This window comes from Acipenser ruthenus, chromosome 11 (assembly GCF_902713425.1).
Source record: "Acipenser ruthenus chromosome 11, fAciRut3.2 maternal haplotype, whole genome shotgun sequence".
Taxonomy (NCBI): Eukaryota; Metazoa; Chordata; class Actinopteri; order Acipenseriformes; family Acipenseridae; genus Acipenser; species Acipenser ruthenus.
In genome coordinates this window covers 39983283-39994523 of record NC_081199.1, presented here as the reverse complement: position 1 = coordinate 39994523, position 11241 = coordinate 39983283, and the positions used below count along the sequence as shown (strand labels likewise).

Below are 11241 nucleotides of genomic sequence, written 5' to 3'. Positions count from 1 at the left end.
AGACGTAAGTCTCTGTGTGCTTCAGTCGTGACAGTAGTCCTGGGGTTTTGGTAAAATGCAATTGAAATAGAGTTTGATTTTTCAGAGCCAAGAGTCAAAAGGTTAAACGTAGGTGTAACAAATCATACGCTCAAGGTCTAAAACGCTTTAAACACTTCATTTTAAACTCCACGCAGAGCGAATGAAATCCGTTTGCATTGATTTATGTGGCTCTATTTTGTTCCACACCGGTTACGATTTTTTTAACCCAACAATAACGTGTTATTAAAAACACACATTTCCAATCTTGTACAAACACTCTCCCGTATGTGTATGTGTGTTAGTGTGTTCAGTCATTTGTGTTGACTCGTTTATTTCTGTAGCATGATCGCCAACATGTCGTTTTTTTTTATCTCAGAATGAATCACGCCACCACAGATCGCAAGAAAAATGAAAATGAAAAAGATAATATTAATACACGCGTGGAAGTTTGTTTCCTATGCAGTCCCGCTGCCTTTCTGCGGGTTTTGTTTATATCTCTCGTCATAATTGTGTTTGGATTGAGTATCTATGTGTATATGTATATGTATATGTAGACTATATCTCGATCTATATCTAGATCTGCTGTCACCCATCACCACCATCACCACATCTATAACAATAGTGACGAATCAGGACAGCGAGAGCCAGTGGAAAAGCCAACTGCTCGGAGCTCGAGCTCACAACACGAGCAGCGGGCGCGCAGCACTGAGAATTTCACCATTCCTGAGTTCCATTTGAAGAATATTCAGCAGCTAGTTATCAGGACATTGATATTACTATGAAGCAATAATTACTGCGCTTTCATTCACAGCAAGGTAAGGTGGCATTCACTCAATACTATCTCTTATCAGCATATACATAAATACACGCACACACACACATAAGGCATCTAATGTCAACGAATTTGTTATAATGTTCATTAATTAACATTAATAATACATTCAATAAACCTTGCTTCAGTAGTATAGTCCTGCTTTATTAATCGTAAGGCGATCTGATCGTGTTACACGATTGTATAACTTGTTTTTGCACAGATTTGTTTTTGATATATTGCATGTCCTTATGCATGCATTGAGGGTGTAATTCATATCAAATGACTGCTTTTATTTTAGAAAGTTGTGGGGCTGTTGTTGCCTGATAATAAACACATGATTTGATGCGGGGTCGATTGTGGCTCGAATTCGATGTGAATACAGAAACCCAGCACGGTAATCTGCAGTATCTAGTCGGACACCTTTTGTGATTCAAATCTCAGAAACATCCGCAGATAGACAGTGGAGGCGAGAGATGGGACACCCGCTGCCTCGACTTTTATTTCTTAAATACTACAAATTGCATCAGATGGGTTATTGATCAGACCTAAACACGATTATTTCATTTCAGAGCGCTGGAGGCTAAACGCGAGCCCCGCGTGGGTTCTGTTGCAGAATGCTCACCGTTGACAACAGCGCCGTTTCTCAGCTAGAACACTGATTAAAATCTATAGCCTACATATTGCGCAATTAAAAGAAAAGAGAGAAGCGCGTTTCGTTTAAAACGTTGACACTTATTTATCGTCTTATGTTAATCACATCCATTTTAAACCGGTTTGATTTTAAACCAGCTGGGGTTTTTTTACAACTTTTTTTTCGACATTATTTCTATTTGTTTTACAGCTTCCTTATGGCACTCTGGCGCCACCGTACATGCAGTGCTTTTTAAGGGCGCACGGAAGTTTGGATGAAGTGAGACGGCACTTTCATAGAATACACGCTAAAAATTCGTTTTATTAAATGATTATTAAAATGCAAGCAGTCAGAAGCATGGCGACAGTTGAGCTAGCATGGTATTTATAATTTCCTTCAGTGGGCCTGGTTGTCATTACGCAGTATCGCACAGCAAACGGTAAATGCTGACAGAACAACACAGCAGAATTTTACTTGCTTGTCTGATTAGAACCCCTAATCAGTCTATCTGTCAGTATTATTTAGAGGGAATTGAGAAATTAGCATTTTTCTTTTTTTGTTTTTTGTTTAATTTCAGTCTCTTTCATAGTAATTTTGCAGCCTTAGATGGATTCGCTGTTATTGGTCCACCTTTAGACGCACAAGTTCAAAAGATTGAATGGAGTTTTTTAAATGTATTTATTGGCATAGAGTTTGCACGAAGTCTGCATTTCGACCCAAGTCAGCTGGCAAGTGAGCGTATACAGACTAACGATAACAAAGCCGGAGGCGCGGAAACAGTCATTGAAAAGGAGATTGATTTGGACCTTGTAAAAAAGCAATTTATCCGCGCAACAGTATATGCTATGTCTTTTTTTCCAATACAGAATTATTAAACAATTGTTTTAAGTACGTTTGCTTTTTATTGGGAGCAGTGTCATAAAATACACATAATGAACTTAAAAATAAATTCTCTACAGCGCAGTCTTAAAAATGTCGACCAGCACAGCTCTGCTCCAATTTCCTTTCATGATTTTTGATTCAACATTATTTTTAGTGCTGCATGTATCCGAAACCAATTTAATGAACGTTGTATTTATTACACAGTAAATAGAGATCTGTTTACTTTATTAAATATTCAACGCAACAGCAGCGCTGGTGCATGTATCTCTGTGTGTCTCTCTCCAAATATACGAAGTCACTCTCATAAATTATTAAAAGCCAAAGGCATCTGTCTATCAAGAATGCTGTTTATTATTAACTTATTTTACCTGACAGTGCATTTGTTTTATTTATACAAGACATCTAATAAAACAGTCATCCGAGCAGAGACACACAGGCACACCCACACGCACACACACACACACACACTCCACGCACACACACACACACAAACACCCCCTCACAGACACACGCGCACACACACACAAACACACACACACCCCCACAGACACACGCACAGACACACACGCACACACTCACGCACAGACACACAAGCACACCCTCACACACACACAGGGGGGAGGGCGGTGGGGCCAATTCTATCCCAATCTCATTACTTATTAACTGCCATAACCCTATAAATACAGATCAGAGAGACACCTGATGGTGAACCCACAGGCTATAGGACTGCAAAACTATCCAAGCACAACAAAAAAGAGCATCTTAAAAACAAACAAATAAATAAATAAATAAATAAATAAATACATAAAATAAGTTTGTAACGTAGCATTGTGTGCCATTAAGGCGCAGTCAGCCATCGACATGATAGATCATGCGCTGTTATATAAATGCCAACCCGTCCTCTTCCAGGACGCTCATGATAAGACACACAACACACAGAATAGGGTGAAGAATCGCACATAACAGACGGATACACATATATACCTGAAATTGTGTAGAGTATGAAAGTTTCTACTTTTGAAAAGTATTTCCTCTCTTATTTAATTTAAAAGGTGTGAACTCCTGTTCTCTCCGTGCGTTCATTAAATATTCATCACGATCTCAATGTCCTGACGGTTACAGATTAAATGTAATTATAAAAGCTGGCAGTAGCGTAGAGACCGGACATCGTTAATGTTAAACGTGCACAAAAAACACAAAAGAAAAAACTGTCTCCACCAGAATATCTGAGCTGAATTATAACAGTGTGAACAGGGTCGACCTCCCCAAAAACATCAGCCGGTGGCACGACGTATACAACCGTTTGAACTGCCCTCTTCCTTTTTTTCTGTCACACACTCACTCCCCCCCCCCCCCCCCCCCCCTCCCCCCCCTCTCTCTCTCTCTCTCTCTCTCTCTCTCTCTCTCTCTCTCTTCTCGCTCGCTCTTCCTCGCCCTCTCTCTCCCTTTCTGACTCCGCTGTCAGTCACCGGTCGCGGCGGCAGGAGAGAGATTGAAAGTGACACTCAGGGTCAGTCTCCTCTCGCACCGGTTCATATTTTCCCTGGAATCAGACAGCCAGATAGACAGCCAGCCACACAGACAGATATATAGATAGACAGATATATAGACCTGGATTCTGTGTATTTGCTTTTCGGTTTCTCCGTTGATTGTCATTCCGTTTCAGTTTTTGTATATGTTCCCGATAAAGGTGCAAAGTGACGTTCATGACCAGAGCTCATCTTCAGACTGTGGTGACAAGTTGAAGACACGCAACCCTTCTTCATCTTCTTCTGCTTCTTCATCGTCATCTTTTGTGCGAGCAGTTGTTTTGTGAACTATAGCATACTCCATCAGTCTCCGTCCTATCCACAGCCCTCTGCAGACCGCGGCGGGCACTTCCACAGGAACCGCTGCACCCTCTCAATCCACTCAGCCGAGCCGGAGAGAGGAGCGAAGAGAGGCAACAGCGACAAACCGCTTGAAACCCTTTCCTATAGAAAACGAAGCCAACAAACTTCCCGCCCTGGATTCATTACTTTTGATCCATGGACAGAGCCTTTTCCCGAGCCAGTCCAGGCACAGACACGCCATGAGCAGTAAGTAAACACGATCCTTTTATTGGCGGTATATTATTGCTCAGCGTTCCCTGCTGTAGCCCTATACACTGCACTGCAGCCTTGGGTTTATACAGAGGGGGTCGCGGCATGCTGGCGGCTGAGGATTTACATGTCTGTGATTATTACATTACATTAAATCAACGGGTTGTATTATTACACTTATTATTGATTAGGATGAATAATTTAAGGAATATTGGATTTCAAAATAACAATAAAAATATATATATTGTTTCTTGGAATAGGAAAGCGAATTGATATTGGAGGAAGAACAATTTAGGGTCGCACTGATTATTATTAGTATTAGTAGTAGTAGTAGTAGTAGTAGTCGTCGTAGTAGTAGTAGTGGTAGTAGTAGTAGTGGTAGTAGTGGTAGTATTGACTATTAATTATATTATATATTATATTCACATAAAAAGAAAAAAATATCCCCAAACAACGAATCTGTTGACTTGTTGTAGAAGTGAGAGTGGAGATTTGGATCTGTGAAAATCACCTTTTTCAGTGTAGATCACTGTGGAAATGCGCGTTTCAGTGGTCCTGTATAATGTGAGAGATACTTTTTCACTTGGAGCGATCATCAGGACTGGTTGCGGCTGTTTTGTGCATGAAGATTCATTGTCAAAATATTTCTACGGAAGAAATGTTAATATAAGTTTTCTTTATCAAAGGCAAACACACACATGAAAAGACACCACTGAGAAACCAGTCATTTTTGGAGAGATAAATAATAAATCCTTTAACTATTAGTCGGTTACTTCTGCCTCATTTAAAATGTTTTAAAAATTGATTTATAGTTTTACAAATATATATATATATATAAATTAATAAGTGCATTTAAGATGCCACTTTAATTCGTTACAGGCTACTTCACATTAGCATACACTTGAGAAATACAATATCGATCATAGAATATGAAATATTGTATTTTTGTATTTGAATAGAATGTAAATAAAGTAGGCCTACGTTTATTAATGAAATATTTAAATACTGAACATTTTAAAAGTCAGAAGACTTTATAAAAATAACAATTCCTTTTCCATATTCACACTCATATAAAGTAATTTTATATTTTGTAAAATATGATAAATTCCATATATAAATATATATATATATATATATATATATATATATATATATATATATATATATATATATATATATATATAATTTAAACATTTCTCCAACAGCCGAGGCTCAGCGCTTTACTGGGAGTATTACATAATATGGATTATGAATTTATATATAGTATACATTTTTAAACTTTATACTATATATAATTTTTAAACTTTATACATACAGACAAACAAATACACACAGGCGCATTCACGCATATTAATATATTAGTCTACAATGAATATTTATATATATACACACACACACACACACACACACACACACACACATATATATATATATATATATATATATATATATATATATATATATATATATATATATATATATATATATATATATATATATATATATATACATTTTATAAATGCATTAAAGGTGTTTAATAACTATTTAGCTTATAACTATTTTCCAGAGAGAGGTTCCAGGACTATAGCGCAGTGTGTTTTAACTTATGTTTTAACCGTAGATTTTGAACTTTTAACTCTCTTAACTCCGTGATAACTTTACATTTTTAATTGAAGGTTAATTTTGCAGCCCTTGTGTCGTGTTGATTAAACTTCTCCTTGATCATTCCTTTATATATATATATATATTTAAAAGAAACTCTCATACTGTACCGGGACAGTATAATATTGCATCTAACACGCAGTTGGGGTCCTATTAAATCAAGCTTGAACTTCAGTTACACAGTTTGCTGAGGTGTTGCTATATGGATCCTCTTTGTAAACGTATTTATTGCATTTGGGAATTTATTAAAAAAATATTTTAAAACAACTGGAGTTGTGTTTAACGTTAAAGTTTTGGAGTTTTGTAAAATTACCAGGTGTCTTGCTTCTCGTAATCAAATTACACGCGCCCTCAGAACAGCGCCATTGCTGTGTACTCAGTGAGGGACAAAAAATGTAATAAATAAAATAATACATAAACAATTGCATGATCGGTGGTAAATGTAGCTGTGTTAAATTAAACTCTTAATGAATGCATGATATACATAATATAGAACACAACCTCGTAGAGCACCACAGAGCCGAACATGTCAATTGAAATAATACAAAAGCAAATCGTTGTGAAGTTGATAAAAGGGAGTACAAGCGCTCAAAAGCCACTGAACACGTTGTGAAAATCAGGAAACCAGGGTCCATGAGTGCGGTTTCGTCAGTGCAGCCCGTTCTCTCTCGAGTCAGCACAGGTACAGCAGAGTGCTCTGTCAGAGTTGCAGCTTGTCAGAACAGTCTCTTTTTTTTTTTACAGTATAAGCCGTTAGACATCGTCTCCTTTTCACACTTTTTTTTTTTTTTCTTTTTTTTTTTTTAAAGCGAATAGACGTGATCATTTTGCTACACTGCACTATACTACAGCCACTTTAAGCACACATACATGTATACCGTGGACACTTTATACGATTGTTTTATCTGGGAGAAGAGTATAGATCCCAGTTTCCACATATCCTCAGATTATCAGAGAGGATCCAGGAGGGACCTTTCACAGGGCGTGGGGGTTATTAAAAACGAGATTAGATTAAACAGGCTGGAATTGTTGTGGAGTGAAAATAAAACACACAGCAATAACGGACACGACCCATTGTACAGTAACCATGCTTGTTTATTTCCACTGTGCGGTAAGGTAATAGATACCTGCTGTGGCTGATTAAGTTTGTTATAAAAACTCCCAAAAGGAGCGAAGCCAAGTGAAGCGGTGTTGGGCAGTGGACTCTCACCCACACACAGACACAAGCCTCTAATCTCAATGAAGAGCAGTAATCACAGTTTAAATGCACATTCATCTGTGGGACCTCAGAGGCTGGAGTGCGTTTCAATGCCCCGGTTCTATTAATCGCTTTTCTCATGTGTAAAAAATAAATAAGGCACCAAACAAACAGGGAGTACATATGGAGTTGTGCAGGCAAGGATTTGTGCGTTTTTACCATGTTAAGGGTCACCTCATTCCAAGTGAGCAGATTGCACTGAGACGCTCAAGCACACATCATTAAGATGCTATATAAGTGGAATTAGTGGGATTGCAATTACATGCAACGTTTATCTAACATACCCAGTTAAAGGCAGGGAAGAAATCCTTAAGGTTTCAGTCAGGCTAGTCTGGGAATATATGGTAGATAATGGATGTAAATACCAGGAGAGCAGTAATCACTGCACGCATGATTGTGGACTGCAAATCAGATACAGTTCATTTATTTACTAAACTAAAGACATCTAAATCCAGAAGGCAGAGGCCAGAGGGAAGAAGGAAGTGGAGAGCAGAGAGGGGAGATTACTTTTTATTTAATGTTTAAATAAGGAAAAAATCTGTATAATTATATACTTCATATAAACCAATAAGTGAGTATTTCACAAGGACTTCAGTTCACCCCTTTCTTTGTAAAAGTAAAAGCAGAAGTTATAGTCACTCTTGCTATAGAATATATATATATATATATATATATATATATATATATATATGCATATTTATACATATATACAGTATATACATATATATATATATATATATATATATATATATATACAGTGTGTGTGTATATATATATATATATATATATATATATATATATATATATATATATACAGTGTGTGTGTGTATATATATATATATATATATATATATATATATATATATATATATATATATATATATATATATATATATATATGTATATGTGTATAAATGTGCATTGCCTGTGTGGGCTTCTCTTTATAAATGTTCATATAGATTTAAATTTATATATTAGACAAAATAAATTGTAAAACCCGTGTAACATATTAGTAACGCCAATATTGTGCTTTAAAGATGAAAGATGTTGGTTTCTCTTCAGTATATAATATGATGCTTTTGCATGATGTGTAAAGGTGTTGTTTTATATTTTGAAATTGCCAGTTTCATCTGAACGCTGGGAATCTGGACGGAAGTAACCTAGTGAATAAACGACAGGAACTGCGTTAGAAGAACATGTGTCATTAAATTACTTTTGCGTTGCTGACCCTCTCCTCAGCAAAGTGCAAAGGCAGCTGCATGGTGTTTCTGTGAAACGCTCCCAGGCCTTTCAGTACGAGCGTGTGCTCTGTTGGAGTGGCGGCAGTAATTGATTCCGATCAGCGCTAGAAGGTTTCTTCCTCTTCAAAACAGCGTTAAAGCGGAGCTTGCAGTCAGCTGCCCTCTGCTTCGGACCATCTGACCCGCGGCAGTAAAAACACTCCCCTCTCCGGTGTTACAGCTTGTTAAAGGAAAGTCATGCCATCGACCCCACTGCCCCAGCTAATCGCAGGCTAATCAGGCTCTCAGATTATTACTGTCGGTGCTGCACAGCGTGTTGTAATGTAAGAAAAGCAAAAGGCGACCTCTGCTACGAGATATGAGCAGTGCACCACGATTCACACTCACAACCAGGGACTGAATGCACCTCTAATACTATTATTATTTATTTCTTAGCAGACGCCCTTATCCAGGGCGACTTACAATTGTTATAAGATATCACATTATTTTTACATACAATTACCCATTTATACAGTTGGGTTTTTACTGGAGCAATCTAGGTAAAGTATCTTGCTCAAGGGTACAGCAGCAGCGTCCCCCACCTGGGATTGAACCCACAGAGCCCTAACCACTACTCCACACTGCTACTAGAAGCATTGCAGGAGTGGCCAATGCTATTCATGCACATCCATTATTTGTTTTTTGTATAACGTAACGTTAATTTTGGAAAGGCTGCTTTGTAATGAAAATGTAATGAAATATGTATTAATTATTTTAATTGTATCCTGCGTTGACGCAATACAAATAATCATGCAGCTAATTCCGTGAATTTACAAATTGGGCTCTTAATATACATTTGATACATGTAATAAAATGAATACATCATTTGATGAAAGCACTCGATTCGACCTGTCGGTATTTTCTGCTGCTTCACAAGACGGCGAGGAATGTCTCGCTCACAAAGCAAAACAGTGATGAGCAACTCAGCAATTATTAACTGACCGGTAACCGCTAATTGTGTTAATAAACCAAACAAGCTGCACGTTCATTTAAAAGGATATCAGTGCTGGAGCCGTTATCCACTGTAACATTGGGCTAAATTCTCATACTTCAAATCCTCATTGGTACCTTTTTTTCTGAAAGGAGAAATAACCCAATAAACTTACCAACCCAGAAATAAAGAAGGAAGAGTTTGAATTCAGATGCTTGAATGAAGTATCATGCCATGTCTTATCATGCCATGTCTTATCATGCCCTGTCTTATTATGCCCTGTCTTATCATGCCATGTCTTATTATGCCATGTCTTATCATGCCCTGTCTTATTATGCCATGTCTTATTATGCCATGTCTTATCATGCCCTGTCTTATTATGCCATGTCTTATCATGCCATGTCTTATTATGCCATGTCTTATCATGCCATGTCTTATCATGCCATGTCTTATCATGCCATGTCTTATCATGCCCTGTCTTATCATGCCATGTCTTATCATGCCATGTCTTATCATGCCCTGTCTTATTATGCCATGTCTTATCATGCCATGTCTTATCATGCCATGTCTTATCATGCCATGTCTTATTATGCCATGTCTTATCATGCCATGTCTTATTATGCCATGTCTTATCATGCCATGTCTTATCATGCCATGTCTTATCATGCCCTGTCTTATCATGCCCTGTCTTATCATGCCATGTCTTATCATGCCATGTCTTATCATGCCATGTCTTATTATGCCATGTCTTATCATGCCATGTCTTATTATGCCATGTCTTATCATGCCATGTCTTATCATGCCATGTCTTATCATGCCATGTCTTATTATGCCATGTCTTATCATGCCCTGTCTTATCATGCCATGTCTTATCATGCCATGTCTTATCATGCCATGTCTTATCATGCCCTGTCTTATTATGCCATGTCTTATCATGCCATGTCTTATCATGCCATGTCTTATTATGCCATGTCTTATCATGCCATGTCTTATTATGCCATGTCTTATCATGCCATGTCTTATCATGCCATGTCTTATTCGTTTGATTGGTGTTTTTTACATTATGAAGAAAAGTGTGCTGATGACGATTTGGCGTGAATAGGTGTGCGAATCCAGCCCACTGTAATTATTACAGACATAAAGCTCACACACATTTCAGTTAGGAAAGGATCTAATCTCTCTGGAGTCTACGTAACCACCTATAAAAACATACTTGAGGTTTTCATCTCGTCCCCTTGTTTGTAAAGGTAAAACGAGAAGGTATAGTCACTCTTGTTATAATACACACACACACACACACACACACACACACACACACACACACACACACACACACACACCATATATATATATATACATGCTCATTGCCTATGTGAGCTTCTCTCTATAAATATAGATATATAGATTTCAATTTATATATTAGGCAAAATAAATTGTAAAACCAACTGTAACAGAAGTAACTCCAATATTTAGTTTTTAAGATACATTGTGTTGTGTAAAGTGCAGTGCGCTGCTCTGAGCTGTGATCACCCTGCTTCTCTACAGTATACATTGTGTTGTGTAAAATGCAGTACACTGCTCTGAGCTGTGATCACCCTGCTTCTCTACAGTATACGTTGTGTTGTGTAAAGTGCAGTACGCTGCTCTGAGCTGTGATCACCCTGCTTCTCTACAGTATACG

General features: G+C 37.5%; 1 protein-coding gene across 4 annotated transcripts in view; it reads left to right on the top strand.

The window, feature by feature from the left end:
• The first annotated feature begins 718 nt into the window (after positions 1-718).
• Positions 719-11241, top strand: part of LOC117426429 (DNA-binding protein SATB2-like) — a 51531-nt gene continuing 41008 nt past the window's right edge. For 3 of the 4 annotated variants that reach the window (XM_059033911.1, XM_034043974.3, XM_034043973.3), the window contains exon 1: positions 3788-4426. In XM_059033911.1, coding sequence (XP_058889894.1) covers positions 4420-4426 — 7 coding nt within the window. In that variant the 5' untranslated portion in view covers positions 3788-4419. Of the gene's footprint in view, positions 837-3787; positions 4427-11241 lie in introns of those variants that run through there. The other variant, XM_059033910.1, reaches the window with a different exon arrangement.